Source organism: Pristis pectinata, chromosome 9, assembly GCF_009764475.1.
Source record: "Pristis pectinata isolate sPriPec2 chromosome 9, sPriPec2.1.pri, whole genome shotgun sequence".
NCBI lineage: Eukaryota > Metazoa > Chordata > Chondrichthyes > Rhinopristiformes > Pristidae > Pristis > Pristis pectinata.
The window spans coordinates 53,443,340-53,469,596 of NC_067413.1; the positions used below are offsets into that span (position 1 = coordinate 53,443,340).

General features: G+C 41.4%; 1 protein-coding gene across 5 annotated transcripts in view; it reads left to right on the forward strand.

The window, feature by feature from the left end:
* oxr1a (oxidation resistance 1a) overlaps nt 1–26,257 on the forward strand; it is a 387,780-nt gene that overhangs the window by 332,713 nt on the left and 28,810 nt on the right. For 4 of the 5 annotated variants that reach the window (XM_052023890.1, XM_052023892.1, XM_052023891.1 and 1 more), the window contains one exon: nt 301–463. In XM_052023890.1, coding sequence (XP_051879850.1) covers nt 301–463 — 163 coding nt within the window. Of the gene's footprint in view, nt 1–300; nt 464–22,718; nt 23,026–26,257 lie in introns of those variants that run through there. The other variant, XM_052023894.1, reaches the window with a different exon arrangement.

Here is a 26,257-nt window from a genome sequence, read left to right on the forward strand (position 1 = left end):
AAGCAAAGTCACTTATAGTTAAGGGAGATAGAGAAAAGGCACCTGGATGGGCCTATGACATGGATGAGCCATTAGCTCTATGGAAAATAGAGCAGGCTCAAGGGGCTAAATAGTTTCTTTCTCCTGCTTCTCTGTCTCCTACTTTTGGACTGTAACCACCATCAACCAAATGATTCTCACCTGAATCCTGGTCTCTTTAGCAGCTATACAGGAGGTATCTTTCAATCTCTACCATCAGGTGCAGTGTACCAGCAAAGCACGTAGTAGCTATTTATTCAGAGGGAACTCTTTGCTTTGCAGGGCCGAGCACCTGTATGTTTTCTTCGTACAGTGGTCTCCTGACATGTATGGCAATGAAACTGGAGAGTCATCCAAGGAACCAGGATTCATGGTTGCAGCAAGAAATGAGGAGTCTGAAATGAGCGAGTATTCTGTCAGTGAATCAGCACTAAAAGATTGGGAGGTAAGAGTTTTCTTGTCTTCGTTTGGGAAGCTACATTGAAATCGACTTATTGTGTTCCCTTAAATCCCTGCATGCTTTGATTTTAAAACAACTTGCTTGTGGGTGTACTTTTAGTGTTTCATACCAGTAATCATCTAGAAAACCAAGCTGCTTCAATTGTGGTATTGCATTGTCTGTGATTTTGTATTCTTCATGGTAGCTTTTTATTATCATTGTGCTTGCTTTTGTTCTCTGAACTTTTACCTCTGTAGATCAATGTTGTTTGCTGAATATGTGGACAGTTTTATTCCCAGGACAGAAAAAGTTTTAAGGTTTTTAAATTATTATAAATATCTAACCTTACCCAGTCTGCCAGTGATAGTATAAATATGCTTGCATGATTAAAAACAATAGATTGGTTTAACTGGAGCAGAGCAGAGGCTGATTGAATAGCCTGCTCTCAAGTGGCAGGTCAGTACTTTAAATATGGCTGTGGGCCAGGAGAATGGTATCTGCTGTGAATATTAAGGAAAAGTGCCAGTCAGACGAAATATCAGCCACGATCTTATTGAGTGACAAAATGGCTACAAGGGACTAAATGATCCTATTTAAAAAAAAATCACTCTGTGAACTCCAGGCCACCTATTTTATTCCTGTATCCTGCCACCTTCTCCAAGCTGAGGCCTGATCTCTTGTCCTCCCCCCTTACCTCGCAGTCTCTCCTTACAACCTCTCCCTTTCCCCAGCATTCTAATGCACTCCCTGGCTGCAGACCTCAAGTTGGAGGTCTTTCCACCTGACAGAAAACCAGTGTCTCTGTGACTGAGAAAATATGTTAAAGAAAAATAAAATATTTTGCTATTAAGTTTGGTCGTGGCTCTCCAAGTTTGGGTTTTCCAGTAATTGTAAGTTCCACCATCACCCTGCTCCATCCTCACCTCTCCATAAATTTTGGTGCCTGTGATTGTGTTGTGTTGTTACTGTGAATATTGAGTTTCTTTGCAAATGGCACTGGCTATTGATGAAAGATTATATGTATACAATTTGGAACCCTGGATTAATTGTTTGTTGCTATTTGTCTTTGCTACTTGGGAGATGTATAACCCATTTTATTTGGGTTGTTGTATGGAGAGTCATGGACAAATGGTTACTTGGGGGAGGCGAAGAGAGGGAAGGAAGAAAGATGCGGCTTTACGCCAGTCTAATTCCCAAAGGTACATCGGTGTTAAATTGGATTCTGCCAACTGTAGATCCCAAAATCAGTGTTGGAATTCAATCTAGAAAATCAATGAAATAGCTGTTTAATATGAGGCAGAGCTATTTTTATGTGTGACAATCCAAAAGTTCAGTTACTTGCCTGTACACTATTTTCCAAACTTATTTCTATTTGTATGTTAATGGTCATTTGGGAACACACTTACGAATCTGTATGAAGAAATTATAAATCAGCTATATAAATATACAGAATTGACAATCTGGAAAAGACTAATTGGTACATTAAGCATTCATGATCATTGGAGCATCATGACTTGACATCTGTCCTCTTATTTCTTTGTGGCCATATAATTTGGTAGAGGCAAAGAAAAATGTAATGCATACAAGGCAAAAAAAAAATTGGACCATGCTTTAGCCTGTTTACGAAATCAAAACCAGAATCTCATAGACTGGGTGTTACCTACATGATCACATTTACCCCACATGATACGGTTTCTTACCCCATCGAGAACTAATGAAGGTATTCAGTGAGTGACCTTTATTCCAATGGCTCAGAACCCTGGGAAAAGAAGAACTATCTAACATCAACTCTTTTCCTACACTTATACAGTTTAAATTTGAGTCTCCTGGCACTGCACAACTATTAATGTCAGGTATTCTCAGCAGACATATAATCCAGTCCTCTATTCTTTTTATATAGATGTAACATCTATACATGTCAGGTAAATAGGCTCAGTCTTTCAAAATAGCCAAGGTTCTTCAAACTAGCAATCATCCTTGTATGCTTTCTCTGAAACTGTTCTAAGGCCTGCAGTATGCAGGAGTGAAATGGAATAAAAATTGACCAGACGAAGCTTACCTGTGTATGGTAAGAAAATTGTGTTCATTGATTGATGCTGCACGTTTCTATTAATACAATCCCATGCCCTGGTAGCATATTTACAGTCTCTCTGCTTTAGTAATGAACCTTCATTGATGTGTGCAAAATCTCTTACTCCCTTTTAAGTATTGTTCCCTATAGATGTTAGCTGTTTGGTATGTTCATCCTAAGTAAATATAATTTGGTTGAAAAACACTATGATGCGGCAGGAACTCAGCAAGCCAGGCAGCATCTGTGGAGAAAAGTAGGCGGTCAATGTTTCTGGCCAGGACCATTCTTCAGGACTGAAGATAGGAAAAGGGGAAGCCCAATATATAGGAGGGAAACGCAGAGCTGTGATAGGTGGACAAAATAGGGGAGGCGGGGTAAGCACAAGATGGTGATAGGTAGATGTGGGTAAAAGACAGTGATAGGCAGGTGTGGGGGAGGAGGGGAGAGCAAATCCACCAGGGGATGGGTCAAAGGTAAGGAGGGAAAAAAGGAGTAGAAAAAAGAGAGATGGGCTAGGAGAGGGAAGAAAAGAAACGGCATTGTTGTGGGAGGGGGGGTCCTGTGAGGGGTGTGGGGATTAATTAAAGTGGGAGAATTCAATGTTCATGCCATTAGGCTGCAAGGTTCCAAGATGGAAAATGAGGTGCTGTTCCTCCAGTTTGTCCTGGCAGTGGAGGAGGCCGAGGACTGACATATCAGTGATGGAGTGGGAGGGGGAGTTGAAGTGACTGGCAACGGGGAGATGCAGATTGCAGTTACGGATGGAGCACAGGTATTCTGCAAAATGGTCACCTAATCTGCATTCGGTCTCGCCAATGTAGAGGAAGCCACACTTGGAGCACCGAATGCAGTAGATAATATTAAGGGAGGTGCAGGTGAATCTCTGTCTCACCTGAAAGGACTGTTTGGGTCCCTAGATGTAGATGATGGAGGTGGTGTAGGGGCAGGTGTTGCACCTATGACAGAGGCGGTGGAAAGTCCCCGGGGTGGGAGCAGCATGGGTGGGGAGGGAGGAGTGAACTGGGGTGTCCCAGAGACAGCAGTCCCTGAGAAAGACAGAAAGGGGTGGGGAGGGGAAGATATGCTTGGTGGTGGGGTCCCGTTGGAGATGGCGGAAGTGGCAGAGAATGATGTGTTGGGTATGTAGGCTGAAATGTGAGGACAAGGATGATCCTATCCCTGTTGGGTCCGGGAGGGGTGGGGTGAGAGCAGAGATGTGGGTGCAAGCTCTCTTGACCACTGTAGGGGGGAAGCCATGGTTAGTGAAGAAGTTGGACATCTCGGATGTCCTGGAGTAGAAAGCTTCATCATGGGAGCAGAGGTGGAGAAATTGAGAAAAAGGGATAGCGGTGGAGAAATTTCCTCCTTACCTTTGACCCATCCCCTGGTGGATCTGCTCTCTCCTCCTCCCTCGCACTTGTATATTGCTATCTCTTACCGGCATCTACCTATCACCACCTTATGCTCACCCCACCTCCTCTCTTTTGTCCACCTATCAGTGCTCTGCTTTTCCTTCCTATATATTGGCCTTCCCCTTTTCCTAGCTTCAGTCCTGAGGAAGGGTCCTGACCTGAAACGTTGACCGCCTGCTTTTCTCCATGGATGTTTCCTGGCCTGCTGAGTTCCTCCAGCATTATCGTGTTTTTCATCTAGGTATTCCAGCATTTGCAGTGATTTGTTTCTCTAAATGCAATTTGGTTTTATTTCTACTTTAAGGACCTTGGAGATATTTCCTCCAGATAATTTGTCCACTAATGAATCTCTGAGGTAGTTTTCATTGGATTCTGTAATTCTATGAAGGATCTTCAGACCCTGTTAGACACAAGACTTAATTAATTTACCTTTCATGTAAGGTAAAGTTGCCAGGAAGGTGACTTGTTTCAGATTTACTTCTAAAAATGTCCATAATGACCTTGTGCACCTCAATTAAACCACTCCTTTCTCTTCAATCAACAGAATCCAGCCCTAATCTAAGAAACCACTTCTTATAATTTAACCTTTTTTGGTTTATGTGTTGTTTCTTTTAGGTTCAATATCATTTTCATGAATCTAAGGCCAACATCTTTCCTGAGATAGAGAACTGTAAATGGGTCTAAGCAAAGCATGTTATAATCATAAGCCTCTATCCCTTTCTATTTTAGCCGCCTCAAGGTAAAGACCAACATTCCAGCAATATCATTATTGGGTCTTTTCCTGGTTTCCTCATTTTGGTTCCTAAACCTCTCTGCTCATTCACTCTTGCCAGCATGTAGAAAATCGCCCAATCGATCTGTATTAGATCCAGAAGTGGATCACCTACATTTCTTTGTATTATCAGTGAAACTTTTGTGTGTTAATCTTACTGCTGAAATCCTAACCACTTTGGGACCACTGCTTTCTTTGCAAATTGATATAGGCTGATTTCTGGCTCATTTTTGTCCCCAACTCTGCCTGTTTCCACATTTATAAACATCATGTAAGAGTATGATTGATTTCAAATGGTGGAAACTATTAAAGCTTTTCTTTTGCTCCTACTCCCACCTGCTCTCTTTACAATATTTTTATTAAATCCATGAAAAAAATACAGAGTACATGCATCAAAAAAGAAAGTTAAAAATACTACTGAATACATTGTATTAAGTCGTACTTAGAATTACAATACTCTAAATCAATAATCACATATAGTTAATAAGGAAAGAAAAAATTAAAATATTTTATTACAAAAAAAGATCTACCCCCACTACCAAAACCCGAAGCTGTTAGATAGAAGAAACAGCAAGGAAAAACCTTAAAAAACGTAACAGTGTCAGCCAATATCTGCATTTTCGCCCCCAAATCAGAGATTTTGAAAATAATTCAAAAAGGGTCCCCACAGGGTTTGAAAGTCTAGGTTAGATTCAAAAGCTGAACAGCGAATCTTCTCTAAATTCAAGTATGACATAACATCCCGTAACCACTGACATAACATCCCGTAACCACTGAACATGCGTAGGCAGAGTAGCTTCCTTCCATTTAAGCAATACTGCTCTCCTGGCTATAAGAGAAATAAAAGCCAGAATATGTAAATCAGAAGCCTTCAACGTTGTATCTTTTTCTCCAACAATCCCAAATAGTGCAGTCAAAGGATTAAGTTTAAAATTTACTTTAAAAAGTACAGAAAAAGTATGAAAGACCTCTGTCCAATATTTTTTAAGACTCTGATAAGTCCAAAACATGTGAATTAAGGAAGCCACTCTGTTATTGCATTTATCACAGTAAGGAGATATATCAGAATAAAAACGGGATAGTTTATCTTCAGACAAGTGAGCTCTATGGACCACTTTAAATTGAAGGAGAGAGTGACGAGCACATAATGATGAAGTATTAACCAACTTGAAAATTTTATTCCAAGTTTCCTCGGAAATTGACATCTGCAAATCTTGTTCCCAAGCGTTTTTAATTTTATCTAGTGGCACCTTACTCATTCCTAGTAATCTGTCATAAATATTGAGCCATCCTGAAAGGGTTCCAACTTAAAAATTACATCTAATAAATTCTCATCGGGTCACACAGGAAAAGAATGGAATTGAAATCGCTACTCCCACCTGCTGACAGTGAGGCTGAAACAAGCCTTCAGTGAAAGACCTCTCAATATTTCATTATAGCCTGTGATCTCTGTGTCATCTTTGAGTCTGTTAAGGTCAGTGATCCACTACAGAACCACTTGCATTATTTGGGGACTCCTAAGAGGGATCTTATCAGGATTCTACCCAAAACAGATAACAGCTAAACACATAGACTCGATAGTGCTTTTTGTTTTGAGTTCAGTGTATGCTTAGGGATCTCCAAAATATCCACAGCATGTGTGTACATTGGTGGAGCCAACTGCACTGGGAAGGATGCAGTGAATGTAGAGCAGAGTGTCACCTCAATTAGTTTGCACTTCTGATTTGATGCCATTTTGAAGTTAAGCAGCCAATGACCTTTCTTAATCTTGTACGGTTGAACATAATTCAGCAGGAGGAAGGATCCTCATCTTGTTACATTGAGTGATCTCCACTTCTTGCACTTGACATGTTAGTTGGTACTTAATTTTTTTTTCTGGCTTTTGGTCCAATTCTACAGTTGTTTGGTGTTTTCTGCAGGAAGTGGTATCAGGTGCTATGGAACTTTGTGTTCTCCTCACATCTTCTGTACTGAGAAAAAGAATATTGGCCATGAAAGACATGTAGAGCTGCTGGAGGGAATAGAGAAAAACAACCCTCTACTACCACACTCTGCCTCCTTCCACCAAGCCAATTTTGTATCCAACTGGCTAGCTCACCCTGGATTCCATTTCATAATGGATAACCTTTCAGACCAGCCTACTATGCAGAACCTTGTCAAAAGACATCAATAGAGACATCAAAAGACATCAATAAAGACATTTAGTGTGGCCATCTGCTGTAACTTCAGAGGAAGAAGAGATAGGGAATTGAGGGGTATGGGGATAGTGCTAAAAAATAGCACTAGGTAAAAAAGAAAACCTGATCTTAGTGAATGACAGAGCAGGATTGAAGGCAGGATAATCTAATTTTGCACCTATAAACAATCTGTTGGAGGAACTCAGTGGGTTGAGCAGCAGTGGGGAGGGCGGGGCAGGGCAGGAATTGTCAACATTTTGTGTTGAAACCCTGCATCAGGATTTGACAGTTCTGACCACCTCCCAGATGCTGCTTGACTCATTGAGCTCCTCCAGCAGATTGTTGCTCCAGATTCCAGCATCTGCAGTCTCTACTTCTGTACCTCTTTCTTCTGTTCTGACGTTCAATTTCTGCCCAGTGATCTATGAAGAACTCACTGGAGTCAAATTTCCAATTCATGAACAGTCTCAGGCGTTACCTTTCATAGCTGACCTGCACAGATGTGTGCTTGGCAATGCTGGAAAAGTTAAAAGCCAAAAGCCACTGCAAAATTTACATTCCAAACTAAATTTATAAATTTATGCCATTTTGCCTTCAAAATCAACTGGCCAGTCTACTTGACTTTTCCATGTATCTTTGACCATCATTGTGCTGTTACATGGCATCAACCCAGTAACTGGAGTACGACTGGTGGTAAGTTGCAGACATTCAGCGAAGAAGACTAGTTGACCTTGGAGGATAACTTCAAGCTGCTCTGGCCCAAGAAGGCCTCGCTGTGGACTTCATCTCAGTATGGATATCAGCACAGTGAGCTGGCTGGCTGACAGTGAATATCAATGACACTGGTTGGAGTGGCAGGGTTGGAAGGACGTGTGGTGTCTTCCTGAGAGAGAACTATAGATTGATGCTTCTTGGAGCCACTGCCATTACGCCTTGTAGTGTGCCTCAGCAAGCCCTTTTTGCAAACTGTAATCCATTGAATGAAGGTACCTTGTACTGCAGAAAGCTGACACTTTAATATCTGAGCTTTCAATGCTATGATATTCACATAACAATCAAAGAAAATTTATGATTCAGGAGGTTATTCAGCTTACCTTGTCCACGTCAGACAAGAAAGCTAGCCAGTCTAATCTCATCTGCCAACACTTGGTCTATAGCAGAGGTTTTCAACCTGGGGTCAGCGGCAGGTTGCCAGGGGTCCGCGAGCAAGCCAAGAAAAAAATGGAAAAGCGACCTGTTACAAAGACGTAGCTTACTTGCTTGCTCCAGTTTTCCACTATTCAGAAAGTAGGCCATATCTATTCTATCTGTTATAGGTGACAACCTTAGAGATTTAGACGGTGTTCCCTTCTGATAAGCTGCCGCTTAATATTCAATTTGTGTAGTCAGTAGTGTTCACTACTCACCACTATTCTGTTGTGCACTGTAGTGTTAACGAGACTGAGTGACATTGTTGGTGTGCCTTAATAATATTGCTTACTTACCGTACATTTACACCACGGTGACGTCACTGTTAAACAAAAAGTGCGCAAGCGTGTAAATTTTAGTCACTATTTCAATAGGGCCTATGTGCAGTAATTTAAGTGTTGTATGCATGAATTATCGATTGTTTGATTTTGTAGGCTTTGGGGGTCCGCCATCTAACAAGGACATTCTGGGGGGCCGCAGCATGAAAAAGGTTGAAAACCACTGGTCTATAGTACTGCAGGTTAACAGTTCTTCAAGTTCACGTCCAGGTGGTCATTAGAGGTGATGGGAACCTAATGTAAGAAACAGCAGGAGGAGACCATTCAGCCCCTGGTGTCCACTCCACTATGTAGTGAGATGAAGGCTGATCTTTCTTTTCAGCATTATTTTCCTGTTCTCTGAATATCTATATCATATTTCTTCATGACATAGACTTTGGTCAAATGGCCTACTTCTATGCCAGCTCCCCCACTTGCTTTTCCTGTAATCTATTCTCTCACATGTTCATTAAAGCCCCCCTAATTCTCCAGCCGCACACCTGTCCCATAGGTAATTTAGTAGGGATGATTAACCTAACAACATGCACCTTTGGGATGTGGGAGGAAACCAGAGAGCCCAAGTAAAACTTGCACAGCCACAAGGAGGACATGCAAACTCCACAGATTAAGCATCAAATCTGTCGAGCTCTGAGACAGCTACACTACCCACAATACCACTCTGCTGCCCAGAAATCTGTTGATCTCTGTGATGAGGGATTTTGCCTATACTACCCTTTCAAGCAGTGAGTTCCAGCCCTCTTTCACCTGATGGTGTAAGTTGTTTTCCTTATCTCCTCTCCATTCCTATCAACTATTTAAAATCTTTTCCTTGATCTCTCTGTTAAAGGAAATAGGTTCTTCCTACTTACTGTATCTCGGTCCCTTGTAATTTTACCTTCTCTTTCCCAGGCAGTCCTTTGGGGCCGAGGATGACTTGCTGCCATTCCAGTTCTGTGAGTTCTGAGGTGGCTGGTGAGGCCTATTTGAGATCCACAGACTCTGCCACAGGTGCTTGACAGGCGGGTAGGTGGATAGTGTTGGAGGTGGTGCACTTCTTCCGCTATTTTCACTTTGCATCCGCATGCTCTGAATGAAAGAACTCTTCTCAGTGCCTTCCCGGATGTTGCTTCTCCATTTTGGGAGGTCATGGGTCACGGATTCCCACAAATTGATGAATTCAGGGAGGACTTGAAAACATCATTGAAATGTTTTCTCTGTCTTTAGCAAACAAGTCAAACTACCCAGAGCTCAGACCATAAATGAGGTAGGAGTGCTCTTGGCTCTGGAGTGGAGGCAACAGTGGTTGAGCAGTTTCCAATTTGTCCTGTAGATTAGCTCACTCCAACAGAAAGCCTGTTGGAGGTGAAATGTATTATTTCAGTGAAAATACATTTTGTTCATTGTTGGAACAATGCTTGCTTTGGTTGATCCCAGTTTGTGCTGGGATTGATTCTGAGGTAGGCCTTTGGATGGAATTATGGCTTGGATGTCATCATGTAACAGACAAATTCCTTAGGGCAGCCAAATTTGAGAACGGTGCTCTAAAGTCCTCCGTTTAGACAAATTGAGGGTTTTTGTAACATTGAAAAGGTCTCTATAATGTTTCTTGCTATACCCTGCATTTTTCTAGTGGTTGTCAAGTGGTAATGGTCCAGTCCTTTGTACCCCTTAATGGAAGGAATCTGCGCTGTCTTTGAGGAGTAGATGCCTGGCCAACTACAATGACTTTCCACATAGCAGGTAGTAGGGAGACCTCTCTAGAATCTTTGCAATTGGATTGTCTTCTCTTAAACACTGTCAACATTACAGCAGCTTTGACATTCGCAGATGAGGTAATGAACTGATATCAGAAGTTCCTCTCTGCCATATTTTAGAACTGCAGCAGGGATATCATCTCCTCCAGAGGATTTGTTGTTTTTCACCCTCCTGTCAGTCTGGGCTTGTGGCAAGATAGTGTTTTGTGGAATGGAATTGAGTTAAGGACACTTGCATCCAGGACAGAATCTTAGGAGTTTTTCCAAGAGACCCTGATATTGGACATTGACTGTCTACATAAGCTCTCCAATCTTGTTAGTCAGCAGACTTGGCCTTTGGGCATTTGAGAATTTGCATATGTTGTGGTATCAATGGGTTACTGGATCTCCTGTGCTCTTTCCACCTATCATCTGTTCTTTAAATGTTTTTTTTTGTCAAACCATAGCCTTCCAGTGCCTGATAAGCTGTTTATTTTTCCCTTGAGATTTGATGGCATTTCTAATGCAAGAATGTCTTGGATTTGCATTTGATTAGCTCCAAGATCTCCTGCTGATTCTCATCAAATTGGTCCCTCTTTTGTGCTGGTGGAGAAACCAAGAGCATCATCATTTGTGTTACTTCTGTTACTCCTGTTGGCTGGGAGTCATAAAGTTGTCTGGGGCACTAAATTGAGAAGAAGTTTGCAGATGATACGAAGATCGGCAGAGTTGTTGATGGTGTGGAAGGGAGTCTTCGGCTGCAGAGATATATGTATGTGTTGGTGAAATGGGCTGAAAAATGGCACATGGAGTTTAATCCAGACAAATGTGAGGTGGTGCTGATGAGGCTAGGATATACACCATGTATGGTAGGATCGTAGGGAGTACAAGTCCATAGATCCTTGAAGGTGGCAACATGGGTAGATGATATGGTTCGGGAGGCATATGGGATGCAGGCCTTCGTTAGTCAGGGTATAGAATACAGAAGTAAGGAGGTTGTGCTTTAACTTTGTAGACCTCAGCTGAAGTACTATGTGCAATTCTGTCGGAAGTACGTGATAGCACTCGAGGGTGCAGAAAGGTTCATCAGGACATTGTCTGGGATGGAACAGTTCAGTTGGAGACTTAGCTTCTCCACCCTCAAGTCTGTTCTCCCTAGAGTGGAGGAGGTTAAGAGGAGACATGTTTGAAGTATATAAAATTATGAGGGGTATAAAGAGAATAGACTGCAGGAATCTTTTCTCCATATCAGAGGTGGATAAAATTAGAGGACATAGATTTAGGTTAATGGGGAAGAGATTTTGAGGTGAAATGAGGGTGACCTTTTCCACCCAAAAAGGACCTGGAATGCACTGCCTGAGAGAGTGGTTGAAGCTGGGTCACTGATGATGTTTAAGAAATGTCTAGATGAACACTTGAATTGCCTACGCATAGAAGGTTATGGAGCCTGTGTTGGGAGATGGAACTAATGTGGAAGGGTGCCCACTGATCAGTGTGGACAAGTTCAAGTTGAGCTGAATTCTAAGCTGTCTGATTCTATGACTCTGACTTACTTTGTGGAATTCTTAAGACCTTGGACATTGATTTTCTTTGCAGCAGCCTTTCTATTGCTGCTATTGTTTTGGGGCCAGGCTAATGGTAATGACAGAGCAGATTAGTCAGTATAAAGTTATATACAATTCTGGCATCACCATCTGCTCTTATACTTTATCTTGACTAATAGAGGAAAGCATCCTCATAGCATCAACAGACGTTAAAGATAGTGTTAGATCAAAGGGAAATTATTGTATTGTTGTGAAAAAAGCAGCAAGCTTAAGGACCAAGTAAATTTCAGGATTCAATGAAGAGGCACGGCAGAGAACTTAAAATTTTTATGTCGATCGTCATGGTAGAAGACACAGTAAACCTCTGGAGGAAGATTAAAAATTGAGAGTGACTGAGGAGTTTGAAGAAATTAGCAGTAGTTTAGAAAAACTATTGTTGGAGAAACAAATGGAACTGAAAGCAATAAATCTGTAGGAAGTGATGACTTGTATCTTAAGATTTTTGAAGGATGTAGCTATAAAAGTTTTTATCTTCCAGAATTCCATAGATTATAAGGCAGTTCATGTAGATCGGAAGATAACAAAAGTAACCCAACTGTTTAAGAAAGACAAACAGAGGAAACAAAACAACAGACCAATTAGCCTGAGATCAGTTGAAGGAAAATGCTAGAATCTATTATTGAAGAGGTAACAAGGCACACAAAAAAAAAGTACACAAGAAAATAGGAGCAGGAATCGGGCTTCAAGCCTGCCCACCATTTAAAATGAGTATGTTAGCCTCAACTCCTCTTCTGCCATTTTTCCATACCCCTCTACTCGATCTATCAAATATTTATCCACCTCCACTTTAAATATTCCCAATGATCTAGCTGCCAAGGCAGAGAATTCCAGAGATTCACCACTCTCTGTGAGAAAAAAAATACTATGTACTTCAGTTTTAAATATCCAGCCCCTTATAGTGAAAACATTGCAACATCTACCCTGTCAAGCCCCCTTAGGTCCTGATGAAGGGTCTTGACCCAAAACGTTGATTGTTTATTTCCCTCCGTAGATGCTACCTGACCTGCTGAGTTTCTCCAGCATTTTCTGTGTGTTGCTTAGGATTTTATATGTTTGAATAAGGTCACCCTTATTCTTCTAAACTCTAAGGAATACAGGCCAAAACTATTTAGTCTCTCCGTGTAAGACAACCCTCTCATCCCAGGAATTAACCTGGTGAACCTGCTTTGTCTTCCCTGCAATGCCCTTATTTTAGTAACGGGACCAACAATGTAATCAATATTCCTGGTAAGACCTCACCAACACCCTGTACTATTGCAACAAAACCTCTCCATTTTGTAAACTCCAATCCATTTGCAAAGTAGAACAAACTGCCGTTTGCTGCCTTAACTATTTGTTGGCCTTACCTGCTAGCTTTTTGTGATTCATACACTGGAACATTTTGATCCCCCTGTATTTCACTCACAGGCAGTTAATGGGCTTAGCTGAATCCGTGTTGATTTATAAAGGGAAAATCACATTTGACGAATCTGTTGGAGTTCCTTCACTAACTGTATAAAGATGAAGTAGTTGGTGTGCTGTACTTAGACTTTCAGAAGGCCTACCATACAAGATTATTGAACAAAGTTAGAGCATATGGTACTGTGGGTAAAATAGCAGGTGTTGAATGAGATTTGGTTAATGCAAAATAAAACAGTCAGAATATATGGGTCATTTTCAGGTCAGGAGGCTGTGATTAGCAATACAATACAGATTAGTGCTCAGGCCCCATTTGTTCAGGATCTATGTCACTGAATTGGATGAGGGGACCAAATGTCATATATTCAGCTTTGCTCGTGATGCAAAGTTGGCGGCACTGTGCACCACGAGGAGGATGCTGAGAGGCTTCTGAAGATGTAAACGGGCTAAGTGAATGGGCAAGGACATGATGGATGGAATATAACATGGAAAAATGTGAGGTCAACACTTTAGTAGAAAAAGTGGAAAGGCAAGGGTCTTTTGTGAACTTGAAAGGTGTTGGTGTTTAAAGGGACCTGGGTCTCCTTATACACAAATCATGAAGTTATGAAGTTAATGAGCAGAGGTACAGCAAGCAGTTAGGAAGGCAAATGCTACTTTACCATTTATTGCAAGAGGGTTTGAGTGCAAGAGTAGATTCATCTTACTGCAGTTATATAAGGCACGGGTGAGACCACAGCTGTGTATTTCTGGCCCTCCTAACCAAGAATGGATATACATCAGTTAGAGAGAGTGCAATAAAGGTTCACCGTATTAACCCCTGGGATAGGAGTTTGTCCAGTGAGGAGAGTTAACAAGAGACTGTGCCAGACACTCCATTGTTTCAGGGAACATAATTCTTTGCCATTGACAATTACGACTAACCATGAGGATGACTGAGTACTTGGCTTTATTTTGTAAAGTTTCCAAAGACTGAGAGACAGCAAGGTGGTAACTGGACAAGCAAACTTTGTGAATGAGATGATGAAAGAGCAGAGAGTGTGAAAGATAGAAGTGGGGGTGGCAGAGACAGAGGAAATGGGGTAAAGAGAAGGGATTGACAAGTGAGGGAGGAGACCTAGAGGTAGGGAAAGAGTGATTGATGAGAGCAGGAGGGGTTAGCGAGAGGTGATGGTGTGGGCGAGAAAGTGGGAGATGGAGTGAGAGTAAGAGAAATAGGTGCAAAGAAAGAAAGGGGTGAGGATTGGAAAAAGAGAAGCAAGAAAGAGGGGAAACTAGAAGTGAGAGAGCAAGGAGTGATAGAGGAAGGGTGGCAAGTTTGGATCAAGGAGGTGATTGAGAGAGAGTGAAGGGGGAGGGGTAAGATGGGGGAGGATCAAGGTTGTTAGAGGGAGGAAGGAAGGTTTGGAAATGAAAGGCTATCCTACCCCACTCCTTGTTTCTCTCCCTGGGCTTACTCCTTTCCCTGGCAGTATCTATTCTTATTTCAGATTTCTACCATGTGTGCATTTTAAGTGTAATTTCAAAGCTTGCAGATGAAAAAAAAATTGTAAGTGTGGTAAACAGTGACTTCAAATGACAGACTGTTGAAATGAAGATGGAAGTTAATGTAGATAACTGAGGAATTGTGTCTTTTTGGGAGCAAGAATGATGAGACACAATAAAATCTGAATGGTACAGCATTAAATGGCTTGCATAATACAAAGTTGGGCATTCACAGACACAAATCTTTGAAGGTGGCAGGAAAGGTAACAGTTAAAAAGCCCTTTATAAATGGAGGCATTTCGAGCACTTCCATTTTAGATAGGTGACCAAAAGTCTAATCTTGATAACATTAGACAGGAATTTGCAAAGGTTGATTGGGGGAGGCTGCTTGCAGATAACAGGATGTTTGGCAAGCAGAAGGCTTTTAAAAATGAGATAAAGAGAGTTCATGCCAGTATGTCCCTGTTAGAGTGAAGGGCAATGGATATTCAGGGTCTGCTCAGAAGAACGAAGGAGGCATATGTCAGGTTTGGCCAGCTGGGATCAAGTTAATCCCTTGAGGACTTTAAGGGATGTAGAAGTACACTTAAGAGGGAAATCAGGAGGGCAAGAAGAGGGTACTGAAATGGTTTTGGCAGATAAGGTAAGGGAGAATCAAAAGAGTTTCTGTAAGCAAAAGGATAACTAGCAGGGGAATAGGTCCACTAAGGATCAATATTGTCATCAATATGTGGAGATACAGGAGATGGACGAGGTCTTAAATGAATATTTCTCATTTGTATTCATCATGGAGAACGTCATGGAAGGTGGGAATTCAGGGAGGTGGATAAATCCCTGGGGCCTGACCAAGTGTATCCTAAGACATTGTGGGAAGCAGGGAAAGAAATTGCTGGGGCCATAGCAGAGATGTTTGTAACCAGAGCTGAGATACCGGAAGACTGGAGGGTGGCTAATGTTGTGCTTTTATTTAAAAAGGGCTGCAAGGACTCCCAGGGCACTACAAGCCAATGAGCCAAACATCAGTGGTGGGACAGTTACTGGAGGGGATTCTGAGAGACAGGATCTACCTGCATTTGGAAAGGCAAGGTGTGATTGGGGATAGTTATCATGGCTGTGTGCATAGGAAATCGTGTCTCATGAATTTAATTGAGCTTTTTGAACAGGTGACCAAGTGGATTGGCAAGAGCAGGGTGGTAGACGTTGTCTACATGACTTTAGCTAGACTTTTGACAAGGTCCTGCATGGTAGGCTGATCCAGAAGGTTAAATCACATGGGATTTAGGGTGAACCAGCCAATTGGATACAGAATTGGCTTGGTGGTAAGAGTCAGAGAGTGATAGTGGAGGGTTGTTTTTCAGAGTGGAGGCCTGTGACCGGTAGTGTGCTGCAGGAATCAGCACCGGGTCCACTGTTGTTTGTTATATATGTTAATGATTTGGGTGAGAATGTAGTTGGTATGGTTAGTAAGTTAACATACAAGCAGTAACATTCAGCAAGTGGAAAGCACCACAATTGCTCCCTTTTATTGCATGCTGGAGCAAAATACAGAACAACTGAACACTAATTGTACAAATCTCAGGTACTACCACCCTTGCTATTTTAGTGCACATTTTTGTATTCAAATTCCCTTGCCAGATTTCTTTTGGAGTTTTAAAAATAAATGGGATCAAAAAAGATACTGAAATTACTCCCCCATAATTGCAATGATTTGTAGATGGTATTGACACTTCCTGTTGTTAATTTAAGGAATATTTAATGCACAACAAGAACAATTGCCAATTACAAAAAGGTATCGTCAACTGGAATGGAAATACAATCAGAGTATTCGGATCACATTTTATACTTGCATCACGCAGAATTGTAGAAGCACAGGAGGATATTTCACCTTTGTACTTGCTGAAGAGTTCTTTGAAAGAGCTAGTTAATTATTCCACCCCCCCACAATTGGATCAGCTTCCACCAGCCTTTAACTCCATAACTGCTACTTAAAATAATTCTCCTATTCCTTTGCTTTTTGCCAGTTTTCTTAAATTTGCATTTGATTATCACAACTCAACAATGGAAATAATTCAGAAGAAAATATGGCAGATGCTGGAAATCCAAAATAAAAACAGATAATACTGAGCAGAGTTAATGTTTCAAGATCGATTCCCTTTCTTCAGTTCTGATAAAATGTCATTGACCTAATAAGTCAACTTACTTTTCTTTCCACTCATGCTACTTACCTGCTGAATCTTTCATGTTCTTTAGAAACTAGAAAAACTGGATAATGCAGATTTTTCTGCCCTTTTCACCTCAGAGTATAATTGATTTGTCAACTGGTTTAATTGTGACATTGCTGGTTACTCTGGAGTTTGTCCTCGCTGCCACCCACCCTCGTACCTGAAACCTGATCTACAATCTCCATGAACAATCTGCACCAACTCAACTCTCATTCCTCTTTATCTATTATATTTCTGAATTTTGCCAACACAGTAATGATGAGGTGCAGTATTGGGTGTGCCTTAGAATCATAGAGTTATACAGCCATGAATTGGGCCCTTTGGCCCAGCTTGTCCATGCTGGTCAAGTTACCTACCTGAGATAATCCCATTTGCCCATATCCGCCTAAAACTTTCCTATCCTTGTACCTTTCCAAATGTCTCTAAGGTGGTAGAGGCTTTTAATTGTACCTGCCTCTACCACTTCCTCTGGCAGCTCATTCCATATACCCACCACTCTCTGTATGAAAGCTTGCCTCTAGGGTCCCCTTTAAATCTTTCCCCTCTCACCTTAAACCTATGCTCTCTAGTCTTAGACTCCACTACTTTGGGGAAAAAACATTTGACCATCCACCTTATCTATGCCCCCCCCATGATTTTATATAAGGTTGCCCCTCAGCCTTCTACACTCCAGGGGAAAAAAGCCCCAGCCTATCCAGTCTCTCCTTATTACTCAAAACGCTCCAAACTTGGTAACATCCTTGTGAAACTTTCCTGTACTCTTTCCAGCTTAATGACATCCTTCCTAAAACCTAGGCGATCTGAACTGCACACAATACTCCAAGTGTGGTCTCATCAATGTTGTGTACATCTGTTACTTGATGCCCTGATCAATGATGGCAAGAATGCCAAACGTCTTCTACACTACTCTATCTACATGTGTTGCCACTTTCAGGGAACTATGTACTTCCACCCCTAAGTCTCTCTGTTCTACAACACTTTCTGGGCATTGCCATTTAATGTGCAAGTCCTGCTCTGGTTTAACTTCGCAAAATGCAAAACTTTGAAATTGTCCGAAATAAATTTAGACATTTAGAAATCTGGCATTTAGAACTTTGAGGCTCTTTATCAGAAGCTCACATATAACCCAGAGTAAACTACGGAAGGTGTACACCACCTCCCAAACTCCTCACCTTTGGGTGGAACCCACAGACCCTGCCCCTTTTGTGGTAGGGTCTGTGGGTTCCACATTCAGAACCAACATCTGAAAAGGAAATAAATTGTCTTCAATTCAAAAGAAGTCAAAATAATAGTCCACAAGCCCAGGGTTAGTTAAAGGGAAGCATGGACAGGGGGAGCTGGTTAACAGACAGAAAATAAAAAGTGGGAATGAGCCCATCATTTTCAGGTTAGTGTTTTATTACTTGGTGATGATTGTGCTAAGGTCTTAGCTTTTTTCAGTAATTAAAGGAAGTGGTTGTAATATAATGCAAGATGCTAGATCAAAAATAAGCTGTAAGTAAAATAGGAAAGAAGAAAATGGTGAGGTGAAAATATGGTATTTAAGTGGTGAAGAATAAGTAAATGCAAAATGGATTTACATGACCTTATTCGCAAAACTCAGAAAGTTAACATGTATTGCTACACCCAATTTAGTAGGAAAATAGTTGGAATACAAGAATGAGGACCTTGTGCTGTAATTAGAACATAGAACAGTACAGCACAGGAACAGGCTCTTCAGCCCACGATGTTGTGCTGAGCAATTAAACTAGTAATTAAATGCCTAACTAAACTAATACCTTCTGCCTACACAATGTCTGTATCCCTCTGTTCTCTGCACATTCATGTGCCTATCTAAGAGCCTCTTAAATGCCTCTATTGTATCAGCTACCCCCGGCAGCACATTCCAGGCACCATACACAAAAAGTGCTGGAGGAACTCAGCAGGTCAGGCAGCATCCATGTAGGGAAATAAACAGAGAAATATTCTTTCCTATTTTATTTACAGTTTATTCTACCATTGTAATTGCCTCTACCACCTCCTCTGGCAGCTCGTTTCATATACCCACCACCCTCTGTATGAAAAGCATGGCCCTCAGAGCATCTTTAAATCTTTCCCCTCTTATTTTAAACCCTTGCCCTCTAGTTTTACACACCTCTCTACTGGGATCATCTTATCTATGCCACTCATAATTTTATAAGGTCACCCCTCAGCCTCCTTCACTCCAGGGAAACAGTTCCAGTCTATCCAATCTCCCCTTATGACTGAAGTCCTCCAGTCCAGGCAACATCCTTGTGAATCTTTTCTGCACCCTCTTTAGCTTAATCACATCCTTCGTGTAGTATGGGAACCAGAACTGCACAGAGAAGTGTGGTCTAACCATTGTTTTCTACAATGTGAAGCAAGTTGCTGCATTCTTCAATAAAAGCAGAAAGTAGTGGAAACATGTATGGCCATTCAGAAGAAATTAAGGTGTTGGGCCCACAACTGAAAAAATCTTTAGCACTCTAGATTAGTGCCAATCCAGCACAGCTCTTTATGTGCATCGGAATCTCAATGCCATAATGGATGAACTTTATGTTTATGTTATCCTGGAAAGTCATTGCATAAAATGGAAGATGACGTAAATTTCTATGTTATTTTCATCAGAATGTGAACTGTATATTTGGCCTCAACGTCTTGCATAGGTTGTAGAGCTCCTTATCAGCATAGCTCTCAATTCCTTTCTCCTTCATATGTTTATCTTGCCACTCCTTTAATATATCTTTATTGTTTACCTCACCACTCCCTGTAATAAAAGTTCCATATACTCACTGTTCTCAGAATAAAGACATTTCTTATATTGGTGTCTCATGTCACTCTTCCCCAACTCTCTACCAGCCTAGAAAATATACTATAGAATATTTTTTAACCTACAAGTTGATAAGAGTTGTAGTAGTTGAATAGCATGGAACTAAAGGCTTAGTGGATACATAGTTACATGATTGAGAAAGTGGCAGAAAGCAGAGAAAACTACGGTTTTCAGACTGGAGGGATTTGTGTCTGGGTGCATTCTTGGGGATTGGTCTTTGGGACCAGGAGCTTTTTCATGCATATTACTGCCAGTGAAGGATGCACATGGTATAATTTCAACTTTTGCAGAGGTAATGAAACTTGGAAATGTAGTGACTAAACATGTTGTAACACACCGGTGAAAATGACATTCATTTAGATCTAGAAACTGCTTAATGTGTTTTTCTTTGGTCTTAAGACAATTTTGAAGGTTACCCTTTGTGTTACACAAACCACCAAAGCTTCCAACTGCAAGATTCACAGAATAGCTTGTTGGGTTTCCCCACGTAATGCTGTGCTGCAACTGACATTGTTGGATTCAGTTCACAGTCCAATAGATTTGTTGCAAATTTTCTCAGCTGTCAGCATGCAGTCCAGCAGGTGTACTCTTTACAGGCAATGCTTTTGCAGACATACCATGATACAGCAATGCTTTTCCAGCTAAGGAACAGTGTTAACACTGAATAAATGGATGCTGCAGTGATTGGTGTTGGGGGTGGTGGGTAGGCTTTGGTGGTGAAGGGGGTTGAGATGACAGGGTGCTCCAAGGGGTCAATAAGGCTGGGATTACCTGCAGAAAGTTTTTATTTTGTGCAGCAGAGTAATGGGGAACCTTCAGCGAAACAGGACAGGGGGGTTCCCAGCAAGGTTGCTATGAGGACATGAATGGAGTATGGAATGATCCTTTTCCATGCTGGGAAAAAAGATAAGGCACGTTCTGCAAGAGCAGAAACATTCCCCTTGCTTCACCCCTTTCCCTCCTCCTCCACGTACAAGTCACATGCCCCTTGAGAAGAAGACTTGTGTCTACATCTGGCCAGGTGAAGGGTCTCGACCTGAAACGTTGACTGTCCATATACCTCCATAGATGCTGCCTGACCTGGTGAATTCCTCCAGCTTTTTGTGTGTTGCTCCAGATCCCAGCACCTACATTCTCTTGTGTCTCCTTGGGTTTTATCAGGACCATTTGCTTCTAGACCTTATCAAAATCTTGGCCTCAACACAGAGCAAAGAGCTGAATTCCAGAGATGAGGTGAGAGTGACATCAAGGGTACATGTGACTAAGTGTGGCAGCGGGGAAGCCAATTAAAAACTGATGATCTCCTACTTTGCACTAAGGAAGATGGCTGTGGTTGTTGAAGATAATCATCCTAGCCACAGGGAGGTCCTCAGCATGATGCAAGGCCCAACCATCTTCACCTGCTTCATCAATGATTTTTCCATCATAAAATCAGAAATAGGGATGTTTGCCAATGCTTCTACAATGTTCAGTCCCATTTACAACTCAGAAACTGAAGCTGTCTGTGTTTGTATGCTTTGACAACATTCTTACATGGAGTGATAAATGGCAAGTAACATTTGTATCAGGCAATGACCATTTCCAACAAGATCTGTTCTCGGTAAAATCATTTTTGATCACCTAGTACTTAAAAAACACAGCTGTACACAATCCATAGGAAAGGAGGCCATTTGGCCCATACTGGCTCTATGCAAGAGCAAACCACATAGTCCCACTCCCCTCCCCTCTCCCAATAGTCCTTCAAATTCTTTCCTTTCATATACTTATCCAGTTCTGTTTTAAATGCTGAAACTTCCTCCATCACTTATCGTGGCAGTGTATTCCAGACACTTTCCTCTTGCTGCTTTACAAAAGTTTTTCCTCATGTTTTGGTTCTTTTAATAGGCATCTTCATCCATGTCCCTTAGTTCTTGAATACTGTGCTAGTAGGAAGAGTTTATCTCTGTCATTGGCTGATCTAAATTGGCCTCAACTCCTCTTCTGTGCCAATTCCCTGTAACCCTCAATTCCTTGATCTTTCAAATATTTATCTATCTCCACTTTAAATATATCTCATCACCTGGCCTCGACCATCCTCAGTGACTGAGAATTCCAGTGATCTACTCTGCCTATACCCTTCACAATTTTAAAGCCTTAATCAGATTCCCTTGGAACAACTTCTGTTCTAAGGAGAACAATCTCTGCATATCAAGGCTCCCTTTCTCTGGAATCAATTTGGTAAATCTCTTATGCATCCTCTCTAAAGCTTTTGCATCTTTCCTACTGTATGGTGCACAGCACTGGTCACAATACTACAACTGTGGTCCAACTAGTTGTTTTATAAACCTTCAAGAAGACGTACTTGCTTCTTTTTATTGAATGTGTCCATTTATAAAGCATAGGATCCCACATGCATATTTGAATCACTTTCTCAATCCATTCTGCAATTTCAAAGAATCGTGTACCTATAACCCTGGTTCCTTAACCCATTGGAGTTTATAGTTTATACTCCTTCCTCTTGTTCTTCCTACCAAGATGTACCAGGACATTTCTCAGTGTAAGCTTTCATCTGCCATCCAGCTGCCTTTCCACCAGCCTGTATGAATATCTTTGAAGTCTCCTATCCTCCTTACAGGTCACTCGGCCCTCAAGTTTTGTATCATTTGAAAATAGTGCCTTATAAACACAAGTCCAAGTTGTTAATGTAAAGAAAACCAGTGGTTGTAATACTGACCCCTGGCCAACTTCATTTACATCTAGTCTAGACCTTTCGCTACCGTTACTGTCTCCTGTATCTTAGACGCTCTTTTTTAAAATTCATGTTGCATTCCCTTTATTCCGTGGCCTTCAATCTTGATGATCCATTTAATAGAGGCTGACCTCTATTACCTTGTGCACTCTATGACAAAACATGTAATGTGTTGCATCTCTCGTAGTTGTCAATCAAAGACGTCATCGGTGGCATTTCAGCCTACCTGTCGTTCTTTAATCCCTTTGGTTATGTTCCTTGTGTGTCCCGCTCCAAAGGCAATGAAATTCAGAGGACGGGGTGATGTCAGAGTGCTGATTGGAGTGTTTTCCCGCTAACCGTTGGATGGTGAATGGTGGGACCTGGTGTCAATCAAGCGGCAGTAAGCCCGCCCACTCAAACCGGCCGACAAGCTTGAGTCGGGCGGTCTATAGCAGTTTGCGGTGTGGGGGCCATGGCTGTTGTGTGTGACGATGGAGCGGTAGCGACGGCCGGCGGGTGATGGTGGCGTAGTGAGAGAAGGGCAGCAAGGAACAGCTGGGAATTATGTCCCGATTCGTGGTCGGCAAGATGAAGACCCCGGTAACTGGACGGAAGGACCCACGCGTTGGATACAAGTACTCGATGGCAAGTAGAGAGGGAGTAGCAGCGAGAAGCGGCAGGGGCTGGGCCCCGGGTTCACGGGGGATGCAGCCGGACCCCCTTTCCCAAATTGCACTCGTGTTGAGGCTGCAGCTCCGGCGATTTAGCTGAGGGGAGCCGCCTCTTCCGTTCTGCCTTTGCTCAGCTTGTGGTTGTCACGGTCAGCTACAGCTGAAAGGACTTTCTTCACGAATCTCTTTCACTCTCTAAAGTAATAATTACTTTTTAAAGCTTCTTTCCTGGAAACATAAATGTATCTCAAATGCAAAACTAACCTCGGTATATTTTTTAAACATCGATTTATTCACTTTTGTACTTGAAATTTTGTATATCAAATACCTGTATATAGATGCATACACGTATAAAATGTTAACTCATGCACCATACATCTTAGCTTATCCTTTGAACGCAAATCTGTTTCCAGCCTTCAGACCAAGTGTTGGTAAATAGCATCCTAGTAATTCTTGCCTTTTCTGCCAAATCTGTGCAAATTGACATATAGTTTGGATATTGTTATATAAAAAAAATGTTGAAATGATAAAAATAAGTTCTTGATTATGTTTTGGTATAGCCTTCAAATGTTTTGATTTGGGGTGTGTTTGGAATTGGATATGTCTGTTAATATTAGTCTATTGGAATCACTTGAAGCATTATAAATATTAAATAAAATATGGCATTTAAAACCAGCACTCTGGAGGATTAAACAATTAATGGAAAAAAGTTGTTGTATGACAAGATCCTGCTTGAAAGACTGTTTAATTTAGGCCCATGGAATAAAGGGCTCCAAGGCTGAAACAGTGATAGTAAATGTTTTAAATTGGAGAATTATGAATTGTGGAGTTGCTTAGGGGTAACTTCTGAGACCTCATGATTCGAAGATGGATGTGCAGGGTAAAATTCAAGATTTGTAGATGACACCAAGCTAGGGGGTATAAATAGTGGGACTGGTAGAAATAAGCTGCAAGAAGATGAAGGCCTGGAGGATGGGCAGACGAGTCGCAAATGAAATTTAATAGAGAAGTGTGAGCGATGTATTGTGGCAGAAAGAGCAAGGTGGAAGAATGCGGTCTTCACAGCAGAGTTATAAGATGTGTATGGGCAGAGACCTGATGTATGAATACCTAAATCCTTAGAACTGGCAGGACATATTAAAACAATGGTTGGTGAAGTATATGGGATCCCAGGCTGCTTAAATAGAGGCTTAGAATGTAAGAACAGGGAGGAAATGTTTTTTGTAAAACACTGATTATGCCACAGCTAGAGTATTATTGTGTTTAAATCTAGTAACTATTAGAAAAGATGTGATGACCATAGAGAGGGTGGTGGAAAATGCTTTTGGGAATGATGGATTTGTGTTACCCAGTTTAGACAGGAGTTCTCCTTGGAACAAAAGATTGATAGCAGAAATCAAAAAACAGTAGATGCTGGAAATCTTGAATAATAATAGAAAATGCTAGAAGTAAGTTGATTGGTTCCAGTAGGACATGTGGAGAGAATCTGTTCCATTTACAGGTGGTTGAAGAACCAGGAGATGCATGCATTCAGAGGGGTATGTGGAAATATTTTATTTTGTCAATGGCAAAAACAGTCAATCAGGCTTTCAAAATGGAATTGGATAGGCATTTAAGATAAAGCAATATGTCAGGCTACAGGGAAAGAGCAGGTAAATGTGACTGAGTGTGTGTTTTGTAGGGATCTGGCAAGGAGTCAGTAGCGTTGAAGGGCTTTATTCTGTGTCCTCGTGATTCTATAAGCTTTTCTGTCTGACATTCAGTACATGACTGCACAAAATTCCACGTCTTCAGCGATGATCTACCTTGGCTTTCTCCTGGTGCATCAATATGGAATGCCCCAGAGAGCCCAGGCTGAGGCCCATACCTGAGCCAGAACACAGAATTTGTTGCAAGCTCCATCTGGTTTGTGAACTTGCAGCCATTCTAAGAAGGTTTGCCACTTCTGGAGTGGATTCTTATGTTGCACCACTGCCTTAATTTTGTTTGTTTTTATCTGTCAAACTGTTGGATGGCTATTCACCACCTTCTGTGTGGCAGAACTTCATTGTATTTCTTTCAAGAGTGATTTATTATCTTGTAGAGAAATGTAGTAAAAAGTATAATTGGGCAACAATGATCAGATTAAGTTTCTGTTTGATGGTGACCCTTGTATTGATGATGAAGGATTTACTGAGCTCTTTCCAAGAACTCTACTGTCACAGAAGCTCTACTTCAGCCAGCTTGATTCACTCCACTTGTTGCAGACCCAAAAGCATCTTGGCCTTCATGCTGAAGATATGCTCCAGATTTAGCTTTGCTTCTACCCAAATTGCACCAGGATATCTACTGCAGCAATCTTCACCCAACAATGTGGAAAACTGCCCAAGTTTCTGCTGTCTATAAAACCCAAGTCTAGTCCAATCTGACCAAACAGCATCAACTAATTAACTTGTTTTTGCTTTCCCACTTGGGTGAAAGGGTCTCCACCCTGAAGTATCAACTCTAACTTTTTCCATAGACGCTGCCTGACCTGCTGAGTGTTCCCAGCATTTTGTTTTTATTTCAGATTTTCAGCATGTGCAGTCTTTGAGTTTCAGTCAATTCTCAGTCATCAGCAGTGTGCTCTGATGTGTCATTTGCTCATCAATAACCTGTTGACCAATATAAAATAAAACCTGAAAATGCTGGCAATACTCAGCAAGTCGAACAACGTTTGTGGAGCAGTAAGCAACTAAACTTTCAGGTCAATGAGCTTTCATCAGAACAGTGACCATTCATTGGACTAGCCGACCAATGCTGAGTTTGATTCCAGCCAATATCCCTCAGTTTGCAGTTTCCAGAAACTGACAAAAGAGCTGAAATTGGAGATGGGATAACATTGAGGATATTTGACTGAGTCAAACATCAAGGACTCCTGATGAATTTGATCTGTGGGAGTCAGAATTCAGATTCTACAAAAACTGAAGTCAAATCTCAAACAAAGGAAGATCTTGTTGTTAGAGGACAACATCAGCTGTGGAACATTGCTGCAGTGGTTTCTTGGTCCATTGATGGAGCTGCTTCCCTCCATTGTAAATTCATGGGATGTTCATTGATAATCAGTGTTTATAACAGATACTAAAGTAGTCCATGCTCTCAAGACCTGGCCAATGTTCATGCTTGAGCTAATAAGAAGTAAATAATATTCATGTTACAAGGGCCAGACAATGACCAACTCCAACAAGATAG